General features: G+C 41.7%; 2 protein-coding genes across 2 annotated transcripts; both read right to left on the minus strand.

Annotated features, from left to right (window-relative positions):
• Positions 1-1,572: 1,572 nt before the first annotated feature.
• Positions 1,573-5,855, minus strand: irx4b (iroquois homeobox 4b). Its single transcript, XM_085396028.1, has 6 exons — positions 5,167-5,855; positions 4,659-4,844; positions 4,345-4,457; positions 3,876-4,032; positions 3,540-3,693; positions 1,573-3,425 (listed from the first exon to the last, which is right to left on the minus strand). The coding sequence occupies exons 1-6, from the start codon at positions 5,209-5,211 to the stop codon at positions 2,839-2,841; spliced, it is 1,242 nt and encodes a 413-aa protein (XP_085252154.1). The 5' UTR covers positions 5,212-5,855; the 3' UTR covers positions 1,573-2,838.
• A 14,709-nt stretch (positions 5,856-20,564) lies between these two features.
• On the minus strand, positions 20,565-24,448 carry irx1b (iroquois homeobox 1b). The gene is made up of 5 exons (XM_085396458.1): positions 23,925-24,448; positions 22,973-23,215; positions 21,818-22,610; positions 21,530-21,590; positions 20,565-20,946 (listed from the first exon to the last, which is right to left on the minus strand). The coding sequence occupies exons 1-5, from the start codon at positions 24,159-24,161 to the stop codon at positions 20,898-20,900; spliced, it is 1,383 nt and encodes a 460-aa protein (XP_085252584.1). The 5' UTR covers positions 24,162-24,448; the 3' UTR covers positions 20,565-20,897.
• Between the last annotated feature and the right edge of the window lie 347 nt (positions 24,449-24,795).

Here is a 24,795-nt window from a genome sequence, read left to right on the forward strand (position 1 = left end):
TGAGTGACAGTTGTTTTTTCTTCAGCATTTAGTCATCGTAAGACACACTATGTTTGTTGTTCAGTCTCTCCAGTTCCTCATTCAGTTTGAAAGCTGTTTTCTGCTAGCCAAAATCAGACTGCCATCCAATATGCTAGCACTGAATTACCGTAGTACCTTGCTAACCAAGCTAATGTTAGCTAATAGCTCTCCAGAGCTACTCTATCATCCAAATGTGGGTTAAAATGTATTTAAATTAAAAGACCCCCCCCCCCCCCCCCCAAACAATTAGAAAAAGAAATAATCTGGATTGTAACACCAAAATTACCAAAGGCTTAAAAAAGGCAGTCCAGAAACCAAAGTATGATGGCTTCAAGTCTTTTTTTTTTGTACTAAGGCTATGCTAATGTAATCAATAGATTGTTCACTTTCCAAGAGCTATTTGAAATGTTTTCCAGCTCTTTGATTTTGGTTTTTAAGATTATAGCTCTAACCTACTATTTTGGTTCTACTTTGAGTAACAAAGAAAAAAAATGAGCCAATTTTAGTGAGGCAGACTTGCAACCAGCTAGCGAGTACAGTGGAGTGTTTATCAGCAAAATATGAATCATTTTCTTAGCAGTTATTTTAGACCACAATAGGAAATGAGTAATGCGCTCAGTTTCTGGTGGCCGTAAATTTCCACTGAGTGCTAATGTTGCACAGTGATTGAATGTGTAAGTAAGCAACCTTTAGCCATGTCAGTTTTAAGTGTACATGTCAGTACTGTGGTCACAGCTTCATGCTGCTGACCCTTAGTTGACAATAAATGTGTTGTTGCTTGTCTGAATTTTACAATAAGTTTGCATATTATTCATGAAATTATATAATGAAAACACAGGCACAAACACTGTATTGAAAACAATTGCCAATTAACATATAAAGGGAAGCTGGACCTTTTCCTAACCAAAGCTAAGTCACATTGACACAACTTGATAAAATGCATATTCCTCTCCCCGTACTCCCTGTTCTCTCTACCAGAGGAAAAACGTTTTTTCTCAAACGGCTAAGGGTGAGAGCAAGTATACCCTTATATCTCTTTCCCCACTTAGCACAAAGCCAACCTCTTATCTGGCTGTCATTCAGCGTCCTTCACAACACTAGTACTTCTTCTTTTGAAGTCAAATCTGCCTCAAGATTGTTTTTAAACCAGAAACAAAATTGTACCTGTTCTGGTTCATTAAATTTGGACTGAAAAATGTAAAAATTTGAGCGAAAATATGAAAGATATATCTGCAGCCTACCAAAATAAGATCCCAGTCGCCAGCAAGCAGGAGAAAGAAAACTTTCCAGAAATAAAACGTCAGATGTCATTATTTATCATCTTAGATCTTACTTATTTATGAAGCAGAAACAGAATGAAATTCTCGGTTGAATTCATCCTGAATTATTTAATTTGAAATGGTTAATTCCATACAAAGCCCAGGCAGATCCCTCCTCTGTTCTGATAAATACTTTATCACTGCTACTAAATCGAAAACAGGATGAGCAGAAATATTGTTGGGGGGGTGAAGGAAAAAGACAACAGCTCTTCACTGTTTCTTGTTGTGCTTTATTTGTGAAATTTGTGGAGGTTCCTTTAATAATTAAAGTTGATGAAAACGCATTTTTTCTTAAAAAAAAAGTTATTTAGGCTAATGATAACTGCCTGATTTCTGTTTATTATAGCAATCTTTTCTATTTATTGCCTGCATGAAAAAGAAATCACCAGAGGGGATAAAGACGTGACACTTAGTTAAAATTACTTAAGAGCTTTTATGAAGCATTTTGCTTGTGGTGGATTTTCTTGCAGTCCCAGGTTGACAAAGTCAAAAGCCGTCTAATGAAAAGGGATGCATCGCTGATTGCAGCTATATCTGGAGCCGAGGTGGAAGTGGCATCGATTTAACAATTTAGCAGCACCCTCCTCTGTGTGTTTCCATTAGTCACGGCTGAATACCACTCACATTCCCCCTTTCTTTCCTTCAAAACACACACAAATACCCTGTCTGTGGCACACTCACACACACGCATCCAAAACTGCCGAGGTATATTCCCTTTCCCCTGAACTGGATTTATATCAGCTAACGTGATTCTACTATTGGTTCCAGACAGTGGGCAGCTAATGTAAGGGCACAGTCGGAGAACTTTGCCATGCTAAGTAACACGCCTTTTATTTCTGTGACTCAGTGCATGTGCAGGCTATCGTGCAAGTGTACAACACTGTATTTTTTCATGTGTGTGCATCATACAGCCTTGGAGCAGAGAAGTGTGCCGTGACAGTTGATCGTTGATGTAGTTTGCAACAGTCTGTAACTTGTAAGAGAGCATTGGGGATATCAAATTGCCACATTAGGATCATACACCAATAACTGACCGTTCACTAAATTCCTTCAATAAAATAAACTATTTTCCAATCATAGCTTAGCAACTGTGACTATGCAGAGCGGGTCTGCCGGGCTTTGGATTTCCTGAAGCAGTGTGCATGGGCCTTTAGTAAAAGGAATGTCTTTTTTAAACCATTCTCTGAACGAGGAAAAACAGTGCAACGGGGGATGACACTTAAGCTTGTTAGCATGGCTCAGTCTGGATTGTGAGCTGGTAAAGATACTAAGATTTTACTCTAAGCATGACATTTTTACCCACTGTCTTCAAGCCCGCAAAAACAGTTGTTGAACTAGAACTGGCGGTCCTGCCTTAAAACAAAATGGAAACTTCAACAGGCAAACAGGGAGTGGCTCTTAGTGAACGGTCAGCTGATCAAGTCACACAGTCAAAATATCGACTTTCACATTAAGTCGAGTTTAAGTCAGTCTCTCCCAACGATGGCTTGTTGATGAACTACAAAGCTGAAGCAGACCGCCCAATTTCAAAGGACTGTCCAGGTGTTCTGCTCTCTATCGTAGCTTCGTTTAGGCCTTTCCATACCTCAGCCGGTTTGGGCTGTTGGAAAGGAGGGCCGTGGAAAACGCCATCCACCCATTCTCTGAGTGTGGCGACTGGAGATTCCTGTTGCCTTTCTGTCTTGGTGAGTGCCATGTTGGTCGGATACCCGGGTGACGAGGAAGTACCGGTTGATGACAGCATACATGGCGGGTACTCAGACTGCAAGCTGGCATCCAAAGACACAGCAGTGTGAGCGATGGACCAGATTTTGGGTTTGGCATCTGTGCTTCGAAGGTCTGCATTAAGATAGAAGGAGCTGCTTTGGTGCTGGACCGGTGTGAGTTTGGGGCAGTCAGGGGACAGTCTCTCTTTTCTGTGCAGTGTATCTGGGTTGTGTGCGAGATGCACGTGGGGTAGCTCTGTGTTTGGGTTCACTTCATTGTCCTCAGGTAGAAACTGTGGCTTTGGATCACAATCAGAAGCATCAGACTCCAGCAGATCGAAGTCCTCAAGATCACTCTGCAGGTCTGCGCACTGTTGCTCTGAGAAAAAAACAAACGACACCGACAGTAAAGAGTCTGTGCATAACAGTCAAAGCTCGGAAAACCATGAAACAAAGCAAACTTTGCTGGCAGACTGATTTAGGACTTGCATACCAGGAAGCTCCTTGTCACTTTTAAGTGGCTTCTCAGCTTCATCACTGTCATCTTCACAGCCTCGGTCATCTGAGCTTTTACAAGCCCGCGGTGACCACGTCACCTTGTTCTCCTTTTTCAATCTCCTGCGTGCATTTGCAAACCACGTAGACACCTGAGGGAAGGAAGGAGAAATCAGAAGCGAACTTAAAGTTAGAAAAGGAGGAGAAGGAAAGTCGAAATGTGGGAAAATGTACTATTTGTATGGAATTAGGAAAAGGTGAAAATCAGACACATTATCATGCAACAGAACCCAAAAATTTCCCGATAAACATCAAATATTTTACAAGAACCCACTTGCGTAAGCGTCATTCTGGTGATGATGGCAAGCATTATTTTCTCCCCCTTAGTGGGGTAGGGGTTCTTCTGGTGCTCCTGCAGCCAAGCCTTAAGGGTGCTGGTGGTCTCTCGGGTGGCGTTTTTACGACGCGAAGCGCCGTCTGAGCAGGAATAACTGAGCCAGATGATGAGAATCAAATAAACAGTTAGCTCATACCAAAAGTAAGTGAAAAACAGAGGCAAAGAAAACTCGATATTCGTAAGAATGTGGTATTATAAATTACAATTAAATTTGAGTAAATTACAATAAAACACTATAAATATAATAAATCTTATTATAGTATAACACTGACTCCATAAACCTGCTACAGACAGGTTTTTCCCATCATTCTGAAGTAAATGATAATGCTGACACAGATATTTTACAGTTATCATGTTAAAAATATGTTTTAATTTAAGAGCAGTGAAAACATTCTTGTTCACTTACCCATATCTGTCATAAGGATATTGTCCAAATGTGTATTCATAAGGATAATAGGCAGGAGTCTGAGATGTCCCCACATGCACAGATGCAGCTCCTTCTTTGTGATCTAGTGGCCCCTGAAAATATTGAAGAAATTAATGCCTAATCAAGGTTAAACAAACTTTTATTTATTTATGTGTTTTCAGAAATGTTCCTGCACAAGAGACAATCTTTACACGTTTTTACTGTAAGGGCAAAACGAATAAGAAAAAAAAATCCGGAAGTGAACACTTTGAAATCCGAGAATTAAAGAGTTAGAAGTGAAGTGTGACACTCACTCTGGAATAGAGAGCGGCGTCCGTAGCGCAGGTGTTGTAATAGCTCTGGCTCTTGGGATAAGGGCCGCTGTAGACTCCGATGCCTGCTCCTGGGGTGAGCTGGTGGCCCGGTGAGCGCAGCACCGGGTGGGACGGGGGGGTTCCCGGCTCCAAGCAACCGGCCAGGGAGCCTGAAGTCATCAGAAACTAAGGAAAAATGTATGAAACGAACTCACTGATATCCATAAAGGAAAGGGAATCTGGTGTGTATAGAAACTCTCTTACGTACACTGGCGCTTTAAATGTCTCCTTACTTTCACAAAGGAGCAAATGTTTAATCTCAGTTATTTTCTCAAAAGCAAAACAAAAGCTGGAATAAAACAGCACCGATGTGCTGATTTTGTCACATTTTCTCCATAGTGGACTTGTTGATGGACTATTTTTTGACCAGTTAAAATCTATTTATCCTCCTTATTTAGCTCAGGCCCTCATCAATAACATCAAAGACAAAACAATATACTACCCGTACCTGTGGCGTGGTGGAGTAGGAGTATCCCAGCTGAGAGTAAGCCATGGTTCAAATGTGACCAAAGAGGAAATAAGTGGAGTGCAGATGTGGAGCGACTTCCAGCAGCATCCGTACCAAACGCAGATTTTTAAAAATTATTTTAAATTATTTTGCCCTGACACTAGTTCAGAGATACTTTCCGGTCAACTTTGCAGCTTTTTTTGTTTTTAATTAGAATTTCATCTACCATCTCGTCCAAAAGTGGACACGCGGACATTTACGCAGCGCTTTCATTTTACGCACAAGCGCTGACGGACTTTCGAAGTAACTTCTCGGCTTCACCCGCAGTTTCCACCTCATCCACCAGACTGCTCCTGCTCTTTAAAGTGTCCCTGCTCTCTTACAATCCAACGCCAGTTTGTGTGTGTGATCAAACCACGCATCTCTCCGTGATGCGCTCTTTGGTTTTTAAGGCGCGTCTGTCTGACGTCAGCCTGGACTCCGCGCGAGTGTGTGTGTGTGTGTGTGTGTGTGTGTGTAACTCGGTGTTCATATCAAGATGAAGAAACTCACTCCTAATTAATTCCCTCCCAGTTTCCTTTCGCCTCTTATCCAAGAGAACAGCTCTGCGCAGCGATGCTCCCGAGAGTCCCCAGGCGTAAAGAGAGTTGTGATCAATTCTCCTCTCTCTCAATAAACACAGGCGCACAGCTGCACACGTCCACGCACGCATTTACACTGGCACACATGGCCAGAGGGGGTGGGATCGGGAACGTGATGCGTTGACACCACATTGACACGCGATGATTGATGACTACAACCTGATATTAGCATAATCGTTTTGCCCTGTTGTTTAGATAACTTGTCACCACGGAGAAATCTCGCTGTCACCCATATATTCATGAGTGGGGGAATTTCAGGTCTCCTCCAAGCAAATTAATCAAAGAATAAACATTCCATGCATTCCCTTGAGTAAGCACCTTTAGTGGCTGAATGGGTTGTCATGTTTTTAATAACAAACTCTTAAGCTGCCCCGACGAAGTGGAAACGTTTTTTCCCCTTCCTCTCTCTTTCTCTCAACCCACTTTAAGGTTTTCATCATAGAGGAGGAGGAAAAGGGCAGGTGTGAAAGGGCTGTGAGGATAACAGAGAGGCTTATTGTACCAAAATATTTGGGTACACATTTGTGGCACACCGGCAGAACAGAAGTTTTTGATGTACAAGAAAGAAAAGGAGGACAGATATTAGGGACTGTATGCAAATTATTAGGCTAGGAGAAGGGGCAGAAAGAGTGGTGACTTTGTTTTCTGTTTTCTTCTTTTGTTTCTCTAAAAGAAAATGTTGCAAATGATCATGCAGTGATATGAGACAGGTAGACATTTGATGTTGAATCTACCTTTAATAAATGCAACCAGTATAACCATCTCTGCAACTTTAGGACTTTACAGACATCACACATATAATATCTTCTTATGTAATTGATAAATACATTTTTATTTTAAAAATTGCAGAACCTGACTAATTTATAGGCAAGCAGATATTATTGGACATTTGCCAATCGACTGGTATCTGCATTTGTGTCAGCCGATAAATTAAAATTAAAAACATAAAGAAGAGATGGAAGAAACACCCTTCAGCCGTGTTAGGAATGATGATGTTGAATATTCCAGCCACCAGATGACCTCTTCATCTTCCCTGTTAGCAACACGTATTTGGAACGCCTTAATCACAACAACCATCTGACCTGGTGAGTGAGTAAATGGATAACTGCACATAACAAATATTAGGGTTTATTAGGTTTATGTTTTGTGTGTCTGAAAGAAAAGAAAAATATAATGGTGCTTATATAGGATCATCAGCAACATCATCAACAAAATATAAATATATTTGCTGACATATCGGAACACTCAATTTTAAAATCACCAAATAATAGTATCAGTACCAGCCTGAAAAAATATCACTCTACCCTCCTCACATAGTCCTATATAAGAGGATAATCTTTACACAACCTTTCCAGGGATTTGTGTCCCCTCCCATTCTTGAACCAGTGATCTCTGGTGTGTTAGACCAGCGGTCCCCAACCCCCGGGCCTCGGACCAGTACCGGTCCGTGAGTCGTTTGGTACCGGGCCGCGCGAGTTGAGGCTCAGGTGTGAAATGTATGGTTTTCAGGGTTTTCAGTGTTATTTTGTTATCGTTTTTATCGTTAACTCAGTTTTCCTGGGTCTTTTCACGTGTGTTATGAATAAATCTTCTTTTTTTCGGTACCGGTACTAGTTTTATTTTGTTGTATTTATCCGCGACACCTTAAAGGCCGGTCCGTGAAAATATTGTCGGGCATAAACCGGTCCGTGGCGCAAAAAAGGTTGGAGACCGCTGTGTTAGACAACTGTGCTAATCCATTTATCATCACATGAACGCTCAAGATTTTCACTGTAATGTACAAATTAGCATTGAACGAGTCCACAAACTGGTCAGGAAAGTGTTTGTGAAGGCTACATAACAAGATAGCTAGGTGTCGCTTTCACATAGATGAATTTTGTGGTGACAGGTGTCGCCCCCTTCTGGCCATCAGAAAGAGTACAACGTAAAAGCAACTGCATTGGTTTTCAGACACAGAACTTATGTCCACTTTTTGAATACAGATTTTTACTTCTACCCACATTAATTGCTTTTAGCCAGACTGAAAATTTATAGCGACATTTTCAAGCTAGGAGATTGACATTCTCTAAAAAAAAAATGATTCAGAATATCACCTTGCTTAAACTGGGTCTAGAGTTCATAGCAACAATAACAGAAGTAGCTTTTCATACAAAGTTATGTCTCATTTTTACTTCCTTGTGGACGTACACATGCAGCTTTATGGTTTGCTTGGAGCTACTTTGAAGATTTGTTCTATGCATGCTGAAAATTATATCTTAGCAAATCAGGGTGAAAAATGTTGCATCATGAGGGTCACAGATTCAGATACAGATTGCAAGAAATGTCAGCCTAAATCTAAGAAGAAGAAGAAATTGGATTCCCTTTAAAACATATTTGTTGTGCATATTGGTTGTATATGAACATATTTTCTGAATGTCAAGATCTTCAGTGCCGATCTCAGGTTTTTCACCTTTTTTGTTTCTTTTCCCACAGTCTCTAACACTGGGAGAAAGGAGAGGTTTTAAAAAAACAAAAACTTTCCGTGCAAAAATCCAACTTGAAAAAATGGATGTGGAGAAGAGGAAAAGCCCGAGGAGGCAAACTTGGAGAGCTAAAGAAATCGTTAATAGTCAGGGGATCTGAAATGGAGCGAGGGGATGTGGAGGGGTAAAAGGACAAAATATTCCCAGTGCACCCAGAGTAAGGCTGGAACAACAGAGCTGCATCACCAGAAAGCATCTCAGTCCCCACAAGGGAGAAAGCATCTGTGTACCGGCTCTTGATTGACATTCCATTTGTCCCATGAAAGGTGCTCATATACTGAACACGGACTAACTGTCTCGCCCTCATCTATGCTCAAAGCTCGGAAATGAAGTTATCTCCCTGCTCTGGCGTTGCACGTCTTCACACAAAACATACGTCACTCAAGGAAAATGGCAATTTGTTTATCCGCTGACAATGAACACGGGTGTGTTTAATGTTTGTTTGGGATGGTACACGAGGAAATAACTTGTACGTTTATTTGAATGAAGAGACTCTGCAGAGCCTGAATTAAACTTTCAAAGCTCTGTACCAGAGTATTCCACAAATAATGATTATAAAGCATGAACTGCACATAGATAGATAGACACAACAGATTCTGTTATTTCAAACACCTACTTATATATTAATATATGGTCTGTTTATAAATTCATGGCATTCCTGTGGTATACATTTCTTAAGGCTCTGCGTTCGTTAGACCGTGATTATATCTTTCTGATCTCGTTCCCCTCACATCAATCATTCATTCAAGATGCTCCGCAGGAAAAAAAAGAAAGGAAACATTCTTATTTCCTCCCTCCTGCATGCAGCTCTAGCTATTATGCAGTAGGTGGGGCGTGGGGGTTAATGATAGAAGCATGTTAATGTGAGAGGAGGAGGGCTAAGTACAGCACAAAGTGTTTGCAGTGGAGGGCCAAACAACTACAATCACAACTTCTTTCAATCACAGCGCGTCCCATTTGAACATTTTCCACCTTAAAGTATGAAATCTATGCAATTTTAATCGCTGTTTAACATGTAGATGCTTTTGAGCCTTCGACTTGGTTTTAGCTCTCAGTGGTTGGTGCTGAAGGTCCCAGAATGAAATCAGAATCCCTCTAATCCATTTTTTTAACGCCACAGTGAAAACTAAAATAATTAGTTTGCAGGGTCATGAAAATGCATGTAAATGCCACACCAATTTTCATCATTAATTTTCTGTGTTTATCTCAAAATATTCTTTTAATATATATATTTTTTCCTCTTTGTTTATGTGAATTTCTGCATCACAAACAAATTACTGATCCCAACCGTTTTTGTGTTTCTTTTACTTCAATGAAATGATAATAACGAAGTTACATGGTGTAGACATTGCATGCAAAAATGTGCCAGTTGCCACCTGCAGCTATAATTTCATCATATCCTTTAAGTACATCCTGCAAGTACACACACACTTTTTATAATCAAGGATTTTTACCAAAAATCAAAGATGTGACAGAAATGCAGACTTTAATCATTTTAAGTATAAATCTATTGAGTTTCCATATTTTTAATACATGGATCCTTTGCAGCCAATGAATTCCTAAACGCTAGAACTCATGGTCGTCACAACAAACTGTGTTTCCTCCCATGAGATGCTCTGTCAGAGTATTTGTTGTTTGTGGAGCTCTCTGCCTTCCGTTTTGTATTTAATAACTGAAAAGCTGCTCTGTTTGGTATCAGGTGACTGACTTGCCTTCAGAAACACTCGGGTTGCTTTCGCGGTATCCGTTTGGACTGTGAAGCGCTGTTTAATCCGTTTTGCCATATTTGGCAGAATCTGAAGAGAGAATATTGCCCTGGTGTAATTACCTTTTTGTGTTATCAACAGTTAATGCACAATAATTTTAGCAACCAATCGAATTGTTTTAATCAGCTCCAAGTTACATGAAAATGCTGTATATGAGTCTTTATAGTGTACATCTACATGTCAGTCATGCTTGCATGGCCAAACAATGAGAGTAAGTGACCACATGAACAATTTGCTACGTAAACATGCTAAGTAGCTAGTTTGAAATGTACTTGTAGGTACATTTTTACCACTGGGCTGTGGACAGAGCAAGGTTAGCTGTTTCCCCATTTTATAGATTCTAGTGTTTTTGTTAGGCTAAGCTCACCAGCTTAATTGTTTTAGTTAATAGGCTAACATTTAAGGGAAAAAAACAACTCATTGAATGTTAGGCTGTTTATTTTAACGCCTTTTTCACAAGTTTGACAGAAAAATTGAATGTTTCTTTACATCAGTGACTTTTACAGAAAGGCAAGAAGAGATAATGACTTAAACATACCTTTTTAATGATTTTGAACTGCCTGTCTTTTTTTTTTTCTTCACCTTGCTGCACTACTTGGCTTATTCACAATTAACTAACAATGGCAAGTGCTAAGGAAAAAAATCATTGAGTAAAAGTAACTACAAAACACAATGAAAGAATTCACACGGGCAGTGTTTTATTATACATCATGTGATTTTTTAATGAGCTCAGAAAAAGGTGTGTGTGCATGTGTGTGTGCAATTGTGTGTGCATGTGTGTGTGTGTGTGTGTGTTAGATTTTACTGGGCAAATGCTGCTGCCTTGCTTGCCCTGACAGAAGGCCACTGCTGCTTTACATACTGTTTGTATCATATGGAATGTTTTATCTGAACCACTTTTAAAAAAGGAAAACTTGAGATACTGTAAGGTTAAGTAAAACATAATAAAAATAAAATAAATTTTCCTGTTAGACTTCTTTGTCTCGCAGTGTTAAACCAGCAAGACCAATGAAAACCAGGGTGAAATGAGGTAACGTTTCCACCTCACATTCATGCTACTGCTCTTTGAGAAAAAAGCAGGAATGTTCAGGGAGGAAGAAGAGGACAGAAGAGGATAAGCAATAAATGGATCATGAGGAAAGAAAATAGCCCTTTCTTTTCCACCACAAGACACGGTCTACAGAGGCTGCCTCTTGTTAAGCACGATGGCACCAACCAAGTACAAGTGCAAGCCAGGCTCGATCTGATCCACAAACAAGGCTGCCAACACCAAGTAACCTGTCTGACCACTGAGTAGCAGCCATGCTATCTGTGCGTGCTGCTTCTCTGCTCCTGTCTAATAAGAGGCTCATGGAAGATCTGGAGCTGCTGAACTCTGAGTGGGATACTATAAATGCCCTGGCCTTCCTCATCAATGATGTAAGACAGAGGAACAGAGACAAGCTAACCCTCTTAGCCAATGTGCAGCATGTGCGTGTGTGTGTGTGTGTGCGTGCGTGCGTGCGTGTGTGTGTGTGTTTGTGAGAGAGCGAGAGAGTCTAAGAGGTAGACACGGACAGACACAGGCAGAGAGCGAGACAGGTTTAGGCTACAGGAAGCTCTTAAGAGTGTGTACAGTTTGCGTTGAGTCCTGGGAGGCCAGCCGTATTCCTCCCTATCACTTCCACTTCATTACTTCGGGAGCGGACATACATTATTCAACTCTGCAAGCCTCAGTCCACAGGGACCGATAGAGCCTTTAACAAACACTTTAACCTGCCTTAACTCGCCCATTGATCCTGTATTTATTTGTCCATTATCTCTCGTGGACTGCTTTGGTTTGTCTTCATTTATATCTCCCTACTGGTCTCAAAACAATTACTCAACCTATATGTGACCGACAGTATCATCTGAAATAAGCTTTGTATTTTCTAAAGACGGGCTTTACTCTCTCATTATTATTATTTGGTATTACCACAGATCTCACAGTCTTTATCAAAATTGTGCAAAAATCAAATATTTCAGTTTAAATATTTCGGTTCTCTTTCTTTCTTTTGAAGGAAAGCCATTTCATGTGATTTTTTATCCAGCTGTGTGTTAGGTTGGTTCAAACCAAAGTGGGATAACCTTGAATAATTAAAATATTAGAAGCATTTTTGAGCTGCTACACAGAACCTGGGATATTGGTTATTATTTCAATGGTAAACAAGATAACCGAGGCTAAATTTCAGAATGAATCAGAACATCACAGAGTAATCAGTCTGCACTGATGTGTCCACCTTAGAATCATGGATGAGGGGGAATACCATGATAATAGATTCACTATTTCACATTTTCCCTGGTGTTTCGGCTTCTGCAGTTCCACAGCTTAGACCTCAGCTGCCATCCTCTGGCAGTCTAGAGAATTACACCCTTATGACAATGCTGGTGGTGCCTGTGTGTGTGTATTTGCTTGTGTGCGGTGGTGTAAGCCTGAGGGTGCAGCAGGCTCGGCTTGCAGTTGTTATTGACCAGGGTGAGGAGGTCAGCCACAACTGTGTGAGTGACTAAAGATGACACAGTAGATCTACTTGTCTGCATGCTGTTCACTTGGGTGTGGTTGCAGATTTCATGTTACATCCATGGATGGACCTCCCAAGAAATTTGACCACCAGCAGCGTCTACCCCAGCTGAGCTCACACCATTTTTTTTATTATTATTATTTTTGTCCAATTAGCGTATCATGCTATTAAAGTGCAGGAGGCCAAACAATAAATACAGTAAGGATAATATTAAAAAAATAGTCTTCTTCAGTAATGACACTATCTTAAGTTTTTATCCATATATCAAACAGAAATGTGGATTAAGGTAGACAAAAGATATTAACTAAGGCATCAATCTTCATTTCCACTGATCATCTATTTCCCAGCAAATGCTGCTAACTGTCTGATCTCTGCATTCCACATCTAGAGAGCTCAGCAGCTCCCGTGAGAGCCTTACTGTGTGCCATGACTGATCACGTGTCATCAAACGCATTTCACTAGTATAAATCCACACCAAATGCCTCAAAAAGCTATGCAATGCAGCCAACAGAGAAGTCGCATGTGATAGCAGTCGATTAAGTGCTTCTTTCTGGAGCGCTGACACTCCCCGGAGAGGAGCTGGGCAATAATTTCCTCAGATTGCCCCTATGGGAACAAGGCTGCTGGTTTTCTATGTCCACTCCAATCACATCTCTAATGGAGAGGCGGGTAAGCATCTGTGACAGTGGGAAACCAGATCTGTACTCCCCCAGTGTGTGTGTGTGTGTCTCTTGCAGATAAACAGTTGGCAGGTTTCCCCTTTCCCTGTGCATGTGCGTGAACACACACACACACACATCTGAGGAGGGGAAATGCAAGCTGGACAGGGTTAATACACTCCATTAAGCTCTATTACCCTAAACGACTTGGGCAAATGAATGAGGACTCACATTACTCTGCAACTGTTTGTGTGCGTTTTTGTGTGTGTGTGGTAGAATGATACAGTGTATGTACATGCACGTGCATGCATCTCAAGTGTAATTAATCTGCGAAGATATGTGACCCATGAGCCATCTATCATTATTCACAAAGTAAAGACAGCGGGGGGGAGGGGGGCTTCACCCTGTCTTAGTGTATCTTACCATATACCATGATATCATTCTATTATGAATTTAAACATATTTTTAAGCTATTTTTAAAAATATGTTGTTTAAAAATCTTTCGATACCTCCAAGATACCTCCTTTAGAGGTAATGGAAAGCTTTTCTATGCGTTTCCTTGGCAGTGCCGCAGTTTGAGGTAAAACATGCTAACATGTTCACAGTGACAATGCTAACAATGCTAACAATGCTAACGTCAATATCTTCAGTCATTTTATTTTACTTTATAACAGGTAACTTGTCTAAAAGCAGTGTGAACAAATATGACTGATATATGTGGCATTCAGTGCACCAACTACACTTGCTATGTTTCTTGTGTTATGTTTGAGGGTTAATTAGGGTTGTGGCAAGGGAGCAACCAGAATGTAGCTTTTCTTGGCTACAGCATTTGACTTGAAAGTCAAATGCTGCTAGCATTAGTCAGCTAACCTTAATTAGCCATAAAATGTGTTGATAAGCCGAGGCTGCTGTGTAGTGCTGTAGTCATTGAAATGGATGTAAGTCACAGTAGATTATATTAAATCACTGGTTTTTCATGTTTAATTCCCATGGTAATAACACCTCTAATGCTAATGTTTGCCAGGTAAATATTTTACAGATTAGCGTGTTAGTAGCTTTCATGAGTTTTTGTTTCTCTTTGATGCCAAGAGCTCCATTGGGAAAAATGAATAAGAATAATTGTATAAAAATGCTGGCCACATTAGCATTGTCTTCTACAAATGTGCCACAGTAGTATGGCAAAAGCTGCCCAAGGTTGGTTGACATGGAAAGCAAAAAATCAATGTTCACCATACTCCAGATTTCAATTATTTCACACACAGGTGAGTGCGCCACTGCTCTTATCAGTTACATTTATCAAAATCCAGCTAAAGAGGAAATTATGGTTCAGCTGTCCTAGCAGCTCATCTGTTCATTGGTAGCTACAGAGTGCCCATTTACCTGCAGAGAGTATATTGTCAGCTAGAGGCAGGGTTAAAATATGTGGTACAACTGGTCTGTGGGGTACTCACTGCTCAACTCAACTCAAAAAATAAAAAAAAAATCCCAAAACTTCACAAAACATAACAAAAGTGATTTCAGAGACAGAAAGCATGTCTCAGTACAAACCTTTGATTCTTTTGGCCTCTGTCACTTCAGTTGTTCCATCACGTTGATGAATTTCCAAAAACACTTCTGTTTTATTCAACTTCTGTTGTGTTTTGTGTATTTTTCCAGCATTTTTCTCTTTTTGCTCATGTGCATTTGATCTGCTTGGGCCACCGAACTAATAGGTCCCTTTTAACCAAATATCTGGGTAATTAAAACTCATAAAGATGCCTTTTTTCTGTAGTTTAGTATTAGACCCATTTAAATTGATGCTGTGTCTAGAATATGATAGACATAAGTTGTTTGTATTGGAATTTTTACTTTCTTACTGTCTCTTAGTAAGTACACAAGGCTTTCATGGCTTAATAAACAAAAACTGATTAGTATAGTTTTCTAACTGTTTGCATGCTACAAAAAGTAATTTTTCACATAAAAAATGTCAAATCATGGGTTAATGGTGTTCGCGATATCCAGTCAGTGAGTCCATAGACCCTCAACAAGCATTCACGGAGTGCATTCCCCGCAACATTTTCCCAGATATTCTGAAAACGGCACAAATTACAGAAATCCCCAAGATCTGATATTTCGGGCAGCTTCTCCGCCCCTCTCTAACACACCAGCGTGCCTCAATGGATGCTGAACAAAGACGCAGTGAGTCCTCAGCCCGCCTTTAGGACTCTCCCAGCAGTAAACTAAGCTAAGTTTCGACGCTATAACAAACCCGTGGATAAACATTGTTTCAAAATGGCTGAAAAGAGCCATCGATGCGAACACCGTACCGCAAACCTCCCCTTCGCTCCTAATCGGCTTCCTCTCTCAGATTATTGCCGTGAATGGGCAGACAACAAGAGAAAAGACTTATCACTCCCACTCTTTCATAGCATTTGTTGTGTGTATTTTCCCCCTGTATATTAAATTTGTCTGCTTTTTAAAGGCAGTGGCGACGTTTGCTGTTTGTCTGTACCGTACTCGCAGCTGCAACGCGACAATAAAGCAGGCTAAGCAGCAGCACTCTGTAAACTCAGTATTGTGGAGCTTGTTGAATTACCCATGAGTTTTGATACTTTGCTTTTGTGCCTAATTCCACTAATCCCTGCGGAGGAACAGTGAATGGTCTAAATTCCCTATGATATCTTGTCTAGGCTAAACATTTGCTCACTTACGTATACACTGGGTACAGAAAATTATTCTTTTGACAACATTACAACAGATTTAACCCAGTGCCCCGCTTATCCTGCGATGACATGCATTAGCTTCATTGCATTGGGAGGTACATTTCCATTTCAAATTACAGCTCAGCAGTTAGCATCCAGACACACACACCGTTTTGTTTTGTGTTGTTTTTTTCTGTAGCTTGGTCTTGAGCTGCAGTGTTAAAGAGTTTTACGTGCAGAAAGTCCATTAAAAATTCCACAAATATTAACTACCATGTTAATTATTACTTCTCCAGGGACTTTAACCGCGTGTCAGTCCTTTTCTTCTCCAAGCCCCTTGAGGTCAAGCTCTGTAAAGCCTATTTGGCAATCAAACACTGACCCTCCCTAACTCTCATTTCTCCCCCACACACCTCTCTTGCCCTCTTTTTCTTCCCATGGCCTTTTTCTCTGCCTCATCATCCCCCCTTTCTTTCTCCTCCCCTGCTCATGTCCCTTTCTGTCCGGCTGGCCCTCTCAGCGGGGCTATAGAGTCCTAACTTGTCTACATTTACCCCCTGCGTTGGATGACCAATGGAGCCGTTGAGCAGAGAGTCCCTCCTTCTGCGCTTCGCCATTCTCCGCAAGTCAGCTCATGCTCTCTGTTTTCACGACCTCTGACCCTAGGCCATGGCAACTGTGGCAGGAATGTCAGGAGTGATTGGCAGGATAAAGAGTGCAGGCCCTCTCTCCTGCACAAGCGGATTTGAGACACTTTGAGGGGTGAACAATGGCGGATTTGGGCTCGATTGGATCACTGATGAGCTGATGACTGTCAAAAGAGCACGTCGTCTTTACATAAGCCCGATTATCTCTGCGTGGCGGAGGAGCAGAGGGGTAACCGCTGTAGGAGGAAGGGGCAACCGGTGGGGATTTCACCCCCATGCCGAGTCCCTCGAAAAGGGGATAGACCTGCACACGAGGGCCAGGCTTCGAGGCTTGGACCTCTCTCATCCACTGGGGGCCTTTAACAAATCTATTCAGGCGACCGGGAGCCCTCATACATGTGGGCATAATCGCAGGAGGATGGCAAAAGAGTGATGAGGGGGGGCTGCAAGGGGGGATGACACATGGAGGCGATCATTGTTCAATCCCTGAACATCCCATCAAGACGACAGAGGAGCAGAGAGAAAGGAAACGCGAGGATATATATAGAGAGACGCTGACAGAAAAGAGCAGTGGGACACGCAAATCAAAGCCAAATCCCTTCCATAATCTGCCTTATTAATGGGGATTAGAACTCACCAAAGAGCCTATATCAGAATACCAAAGCACCAATAAAGACTCTGCTCACACTGAGAGTTTGAGGAGTTGATATGACTCTAAAACTCCACACAGAGACTCTTGTGTTGTGTTGTGTTTCTTTTTATAAACTGTTGGATTCTACCAGTCGAAAAGTTTCAGGACAATTTGGACCCTAAACTCTGATGGAGTTTGCTTTGGCACAACAAAAAAAAGAGAGAAAAAAAGAAAAACCTAATCATATTTTGGATCTGCACTGCATTTTCCACTCCTTTCATAACGCAACATGTTTTGGACACGCCGTGTAACAGATATAAAAAGGCCATTTGATGTCATTTTCAGCCCCATCATGCTAAGCTCACTGATTTCCAACTCTGACAGAATAACATATTGTTCGAAAGAGTGAAGGGGTGCGAGCGAGAGGAGCGGCTGATATTCTCCTCAGCGGTGCTGATGGCAGTCTGTCAGAGCTGGCAGAGGAAATGAAAATGGCCTCAAGTGTCTGGCTCCCTTCCACGCCGCTCTCACATCAATGACAACCCTCGCTGCATCATCTCTCCCTCCCTTATTTGCCTTCTTTAGACTTAAATTTGCTCTTTTCGTCCCTCGTTTGCTGACACTCTGGGTACGTGGGTGGGAAAGCAGAGGGACAGACGAGTGCCGTGCTGACTTTTGAGAAAGCGTCACAAGTCACGACGCTCCTCTTTTTTTCCCCACACCTCATACGCACGTCAGATTTACGGCGAGGTTCCAACATCGTTATGAAACCACACTCGGCAGCCTGGTAGCTTACCTTAAAAATCAGGTTTAAAAGAATGTCCTGCCTTTGTCCAGGAGTGGCAAAATTTGCCTGCCAGCATCTCTTTGAGGGAAATAAGCACTTTATAATTTTGTCCACAGGAAAGCAAAATCAGAAAAGATGTTTTTTAAGGGAGATTTTGAGTCAGCTAACGGCTAACATATTCCTTTAAGACTGTTTATGGGGAAAATGCAAAAATTTGCTACATGTCAGTTTAAAAAATGAAAGGTTTCGTTTTTTTGTGTTTTTTATATACATATAAATTTGAGTGATTCTTATTGGAGGATTATGTGTGCTGTTTCATGTTGTTCTTTGTGGGGATGATTTGTCGGGAGCCAGCCCAAGAAAGCTTCTCGGCGGAGACAATAGAATAACTGAACTGGACTGGACCATTAATATAATGATAATTGTAAAAAAATTAATTAGAGAAAGGACTAATGTAAAATCTCAGATTTTGATCACTTGTGCCTATATTGTTTTTTAAACGTGGATCAAATTTTTAGGATAATCTAATAAAGTTAGACGAGACAAACTGTGATGTTTGAGCACAATAGATCAAATGTAGGATTTTAGAATTATAATGTGATTATAAAGTATTTTACTTGTTTTTTTTTAAGACAGTCTGACTTCGAAAAACATATATATACCATGGCGATGGGCAATTTTGGTCTTTGTTCAGATTGTGGTCCTAAAGATGAAAAAACTATAGTGCTTGTGTTTTTGAACTGGAGTTCATAATAAGTAGTATTTGATGCCTGGCTTAGGGTTACTCCTCACTGCTTTACATCTAAGTCCAGTGGAGAGTCAATTAAAAAAAAGAAAAAAGTGTATCTTCATATATTTTATATCTCAGATAAAACCTTTCCAGTTTATCAAAATAAAATTAAAAAATGACCAAATTAGTTCTTTTCGCCTCCGATTGGATGGCTGTCAGGATGTCAGCTCTTTGCAAACAACAGTTCCAGGAGCTGCTCGGCTTTCAAAACCCGATCCCGCAGCAAAGGTTTGCGTATCGTACCTGAGAGGTGGTGCAGACACCACCGTGGGGGCAGCCGTGCTCTTACTTTCTCTGAGAGTCAGGTGGCAGCATTGAGCCAATCTCCAGATTCACAAATCTGGTGGTTCTGATTTTATTTTCGTCTCCTTCCAGAGCACGATTTACATTCAGATCACCATATAACTGTAGTTTTGCTCGATGCCCAATCTGGACCTCATTTAGATTAATTTCCATTCCACAAAACAGTTTAACAAAGAAATCAAAGTTAATGCACAAGCTGCTGTCCTGTTATCAACTGTTGGTGTTAAGCTACTGGATGGCAGAAAGCAGCTATCTAACATATTGCCACATATAGATTTTTCCACCTTTGAATATATGTAATTTTTTAAAACCAAATTTACTCCAAAATTTGTACTTCTATAGACTTCAGCAGTACTTCACTGCTTAAACTTCATCATACACTTTACAGGCCACATTTTAACAGCACCTTGCTAAGGCCACTTCCCTTCTTCCATCTAACTAGTAAGTGTTAATAATTTTAAATACCAGACTTTCAAAGACTTGCAGCAAAGATTTCAACAAACACGTCAATCTAAATTTTATCTGCACGTAAACCTGGAGCTGTCTGGGCCCCTTGAGAGGCCCCAAACTGTGCCGCTAAACCAAGCATCGGACCACAGCTTTGAAAGCAGTCGCCGTTAGCAGCTCTCAGACCCCCCACCATCTTCTCCCTCTCTCTCTTTTTCTCTCTATGCACCCCCCTGTCTTTGGGCCTGTGAACGTCAAGGATGCCACAAAGTGACACACAAGCCCACCACCGCCGCCCCAACCCCTTCTCTCGCCTCCCCCGTGAGCTGCTGCCCCCATACTGGCTTGCTGGCCTTTCCTCTCTGTCTGATCCATATTTCAGAGGCAGCAGTGGTGGCACAGAGGGGTATAATCCAACATTAAAGCGAGGAGGCCTGGGCTGAAAGCACAAGCGCAGGTTCACAAGGTCCTGGAAATCTTCAATTTTCAATTTCCGCAGCGTTTGCAGTGGTTTCCAAGGCACGGGCATAAGTCTTCGAGCTTTGTTGGCGAGAGTGCAGGTTTCAATAAAACTGACTTTCCTGGTAGTTTAAAAAAATAAAGGAGCTGACACTGCATGGTTCGTGTGAAACAAACTAGACACAGGGACGACGAGGTCAGCTGGAGATTAACTGCAATACTTGTATTATATGTATATTAATATAGATATATAATTACCCTTAAAATACCAAATCCACTTGAGCTCTTGAAGGAGAATTTCTCTGCATACATTAATTGCACTCTCTGTATTGTACTGGTTACTTATTGGAAATTTATGTTATAAAAATCCTAAATTCAGGCACTAAAAAAAAAAATAACAATACTAATAATAATGTGTGCTTAGTTTAGGAAGTTTACAGTGCTTTTTAATCTGCATTCTGCCCTTGTTTCTTTGATTTCTTTGGCTGGAAATTGGTCCCCTCTTATTAAATACAGGTGGTGGGATTTTCTTCAGTAATAAAGCGCTATAATGACATTTATTTAGTTCCCAAAAAATATATTCTTTAAAGACAAATTCATATCCTGTATTTACAATTTTTTTTCCAAGGTTTCCATTCACAACAGAGGAACAGAGGGGGGACATAAGAGGACATAAAAGAGAAATACAAGTGATTCAGAGACTAAAAAAAACAAAAAACAAACAAACAAAAAACGCGAACATCTCTTTTTCATGTGGAAGCTAAACAGTAATACTACAACAGGCCTCCCAGTCCAAAAAATATCCTTCGTTAAACTGTTCTCCATTAAATAAAATTATTCCTCTTTTTCTTTCTCTTCTCATATTGTTGTTGTCAGAACTCGCTGTGCTGCTGTCCCGTGGTGAGGTCTGAGGAAAGAGAAGAAGAGGAAACTATTGCTCAGAGGTGAATAAAGTCTAGACATTATAATTATATTATCTGAAACAAATTTGGCAATTTTACTCTTAAAAAGAAATCCTTCGTTTAAACTAATGAAGCAACTTTTTTAACACTTCGAGTTTGTTTCCTTCAAACGGTGTTAAGCTGTATTTATGCAAATTAAAAACCCCACTATAGGTAAATTGTTTTATGTCTTTTCACGCTCTGCTTCATTCATGATGTTGGCATCAGGGCTTTCTTTGACATACATTAGCTTCATTCAAGGGGGGGGGGGGCGTGAATAAATAGCGGCAGATTATTTAAATGACTTGGTGGCGATAGCTCATTGTTGGAGGATGGGGGGGCAGGCTGGGAGGGGAGAGAGGGAGGGAGAGGCGCAGAATATATCAGACTCCTGCCTGACGAGGCGTTAAAGTGGGGACTCAATCGTATGATTTATGTGCCGAGTTCTGCCTCCCCAACCAGTCAGGTGTAACAGTGTTTACCTCTTGCTGTAAGGTTCATTTAATCGAGGCTGATGGTGTTATAATGCCAAAATTGATTTGAAATCACCTGTCAGTGATCATCTGAAAGGGGGACTTCAGGGAATCGGGCCTGTGGTCGCTCTCTTCATCTGCGGAAGGAAAGAAAACAAACTAGTGAGTGACAAGGTGTTCGTGAAATTACCTTTGAAAATAAAGTGAAACTGCCCTGCAGGAAGGAGAGCTGCTGTTGTCGCCATTTGAGTGATTCAACGGAACAAGTCCTATGAATAATAATAATAATAATAATAATAATAATAATAATAATAATAATAATAAGAAGAAGAAGAAGAAGAAGAAGTTGAAATCAGGCCCATACCATCTCTTTTTGGACTGAAGCTCCCTGATGACTCTAGATCGCTGTCGTCTTCCGTACCCGACGTTCCCGTGCCGACCGTTGCCGGTCGTGCGTCACGACGCGCAGCCGGCACTGCGCCGTGGACGGGCAGGTGTCCGGCCGGCGCCCCTGCCAGGAGCGACCTCATGTTCAAAAGAGAGTTGGCATTCAGAAAAGCTGCATTGGCCCAGTTGTGCAGCTTGCCAATCTGGCACGTATATATTCCGTGACCCGGGAGTAAGGCCGGGTGTCCGGTGGAGGCCAAAGCCGCGTGGTGCGCAAGGGCCGCGGGGGGAGATTTGTGAGAGCTGTCGGGCGCCGTGGCGGTCTCAGCCAGAGACCAGATTTTAGGTTTGCTCTGTGCTGGTCTCTGGCACTCCTGCCTGCCGGGCGAATGATCCGCGGGAAGCTTGACACTGGGCGATTTACCGAGAGAAACACCCGCCTCGGCTCCTCTCAGGGCCTCCGCAGAAAGCGTCCTGCTGCTCTCCGAGCTCTTCGACTCAGAGGCCTGCTCGGCGGCGGACAGGCCCGCCTCGGCCTCCCCCCTCGCGGAGCCACGCTCCCCTTCGCGCTGCTCCTCGGGTCTCTCGATATCGACGGTTTCCAAATCTATCTCCTCCTCTTCATCTTCGTCGTCGCTGCCGTTCTTGCCGTGCTCGTCCTCGTTGTCGCTGCTGAAGATGCGGCCGTCCCGGTCCTCAGCGCTGCGGCCCCAGGTGACCTTGTTCTCCTTCTTCAGGCGTCTGCGGGCGTTCGCGAACCACGTCGACACCTGTAAAAGAAAAGCGCGTTTTTAAGCATTATTACTCAGATGCTGTGGTTTGAAATCTGTAGATGGGGAATTATAAAACATTTAAAAAGACATCTGATTTTATTTATTATTCCTGAGCTTTTTTCCCTCTGCAGGTGTATTAAAAACAGTCATATGGGCCAACTGAGTTCTCATAACAAATAGCAGTGCTATTGAAGGACATTAAAATGAAGAATAAAACCTTTAAAATAATGATTAGAGATTTATTTTAAGTGGGCCTGGAGGCTGGTGCCCACCAAATTGTGCTTGTAAGGTGCCAGAAAGACCACTGAACTGAAACATTTTATACAAATTGAGCTCCGAAAACATATCACGCTGCCCACCTGTGTGAGTGTCATTCTCGTAATGATAGCAAGCATGATCTTCTCTCCTTTGGTGGGGTAAGGGTTCTTCTGGTGTTCCTGCAGCCAGGCCTTCAGGGTGCTGGTGGTCTCCCTTGTGGCCGTTTTGGCCCTTGACGGGTCTCCGTACGGGTACTGGCCGTAGGGGTAGAAGCCTTGGGCGGTGTGAACAGGTAGAGAAGCTGGGTGGGACCCCGGGCTGTCCTTCAGCTCATACTGTGAGCCCTGGAATGTTGTTGGGAGAAAAAAAAAAAAATGGGGGCAACTTGTTGAGCAACTCCAAAGATATTTGCGCCTCAAGTTCAGAAAAAATGGAAATTTGGAGCAAAAACGTTTTGCGTGACAAAACAAAACAAAAAACTTACAAGTTTGAAAAAATAAATAAATAAATAAATCAGTAATCAGACACAGATCACAACAAATATCCTTCATTTTTAGGTCGCTTGCAAATTTCTATGATCTAGGCCTACCATATTATTTTGTTTTGATTTTTATTTAATTCAATATTGATAAATGCCTTTATGCTAAAACGTGCAGCCTACCACAGTAGACAGGTCCACATTTGTAGAAAAAAAAAGCAAAAAACAAACAAAAACAACAACATTATGTTCACGCTTTCAAAAACCATGACCTCAAATTAAATTTGAAACTGAAGTTTAGTGTCACGCTACCAGAGATCGTTCATTTGTGTTATGTGGCTATTCAGTTCTTTGCAATTCACCCAAGTATTTATAGCTCCAACACACAGACAATTAAATATTAATTATTAATAATTAATTTATCTCAATAAAATTCACAAAAATTCTCTTAAAAAACAAATAAAAAAAAGCGAACAACCCGCCATTTAAATGGTTCAAATTGTATTTACGCATTACAGTGAAAAGCTCAGCCTCACTATTTTCTTATGAACACCTGAACGTGTATCATCTCTCACCATCTGGGATATGAGGGCGAGGTCTGTGGCTCCGCTGTACGGCAGAAAGGCACTGTAGTTATGAGCCGCCCATGGGCTTCCGTACATCCCCAGCATGGAGCCGACAGCCGCGGCGGTCGCTGATGAGCTCACGCCGCCCTCGGTGATTCCTTCCCGGGCAGAGCCCGGCCGCTCGCCTCCGTACACCTCATGGGAGGCGCTGAGGAACTGGGGATACCCCAGCTGAGGCAAAGACATGTCCGGAGTATGCGTGCAGTAAATCTCTCCCAAAGTCACAAGAGCGAAAAAAAGAAAGATGATGCAGGGGAAAAAAAAGAAAAGAAAGAAGGAATCCCCAAAAAAGAACAGAAAAACGGGACAGTTAAAAAACAAAACAAATCAGGATGACCCCCACTTAAAAAAGAAGAAACTGTCAGCCTTCCCTTCCACCGAGTTGTGTCTCAGGAGCAGTTTGGCACTTTCGAGTGCGGAGTTGATGCGTATGTCTGGCCGCAGGAGCTTCTGGATGTGGAGCTGAGTGACTGATTGGCAGCCTACTTAAGCACCAAGCTCCTCCTATGCCCGGGGCAGGCGATTAGTGCATTGGTTAGCCCAGGTCGTCTGCGTGTGTGTGCGTGTGTATTGATGTATGTGATTTAATTTCGACAGTCTTCACTGTGTCTACCGAAAAGGTAACCTGTGTGTGTGCGCGCATGTGTGCGCAGTGTATGTGTGTCTTGCGCAATGAATTCATTAATTACTACTACTACAATAATAATAATAATAATAATAATAATAATAATAATAATAATAATAATAATAATAATCTCTCCGTATTTTGGTGTCATTTTTCGGTGCTTTGACTGCTGACTCGTGGGGTATGCCCGGACAT

Source organism: Rhamphochromis longiceps, linkage group LG22 (genome assembly GCF_057381845.1).
Source record: "Rhamphochromis longiceps isolate RC_006_pf linkage group LG22, R_longiceps_female_GT1.1, whole genome shotgun sequence".
NCBI classification, from domain to species: Eukaryota; Metazoa; Chordata; class Actinopteri; order Cichliformes; family Cichlidae; genus Rhamphochromis; species Rhamphochromis longiceps.

What these genes read in the sequence shown, in the direction of transcription:
- irx4b (XM_085396028.1), bottom strand. Translation starts at nt 5,211, where the DNA reads ATGGCTTACTCTCAGCTGGGATACTCCTACTCCACCACGCCACAG. An exon ending in TATCCTTATGACAGATATGG is followed by an intron (nt 4,033 to 4,344) that starts GTAAGTGAACAA and finishes CATCTGGCTCAG; the next exon opens with TTATTCCTGCTCAGACGGCG. An exon ending in CCAGAATGACGCTTACGCAA is followed by an intron (nt 3,694 to 3,875) that starts GTGGGTTCTTGT and finishes TCCTTCCCTCAG; the next exon opens with GTGTCTACGTGGTTTGCAAA.
- irx1b (XM_085396458.1), bottom strand. Translation starts at nt 24,161, where the DNA reads ATGTCTTTGCCTCAGCTGGGGTATCCCCAGTTCCTCAGCGCCTCCCAT. An exon ending in CTTCAGTCCAAAAAGAGATG is followed by an intron (nt 21,591 to 21,817) that starts GTATGGGCCTGA and finishes TTCCTTCCGCAG; the next exon opens with ATGAAGAGAGCGACCACAGG. An exon ending in TTTCAGATGATCACTGACAG is followed by an intron (nt 20,947 to 21,529) that starts GTGATTTCAAAT and finishes CTCTTTCCTCAG; the next exon opens with ACCTCACCACGGGACAGCAG.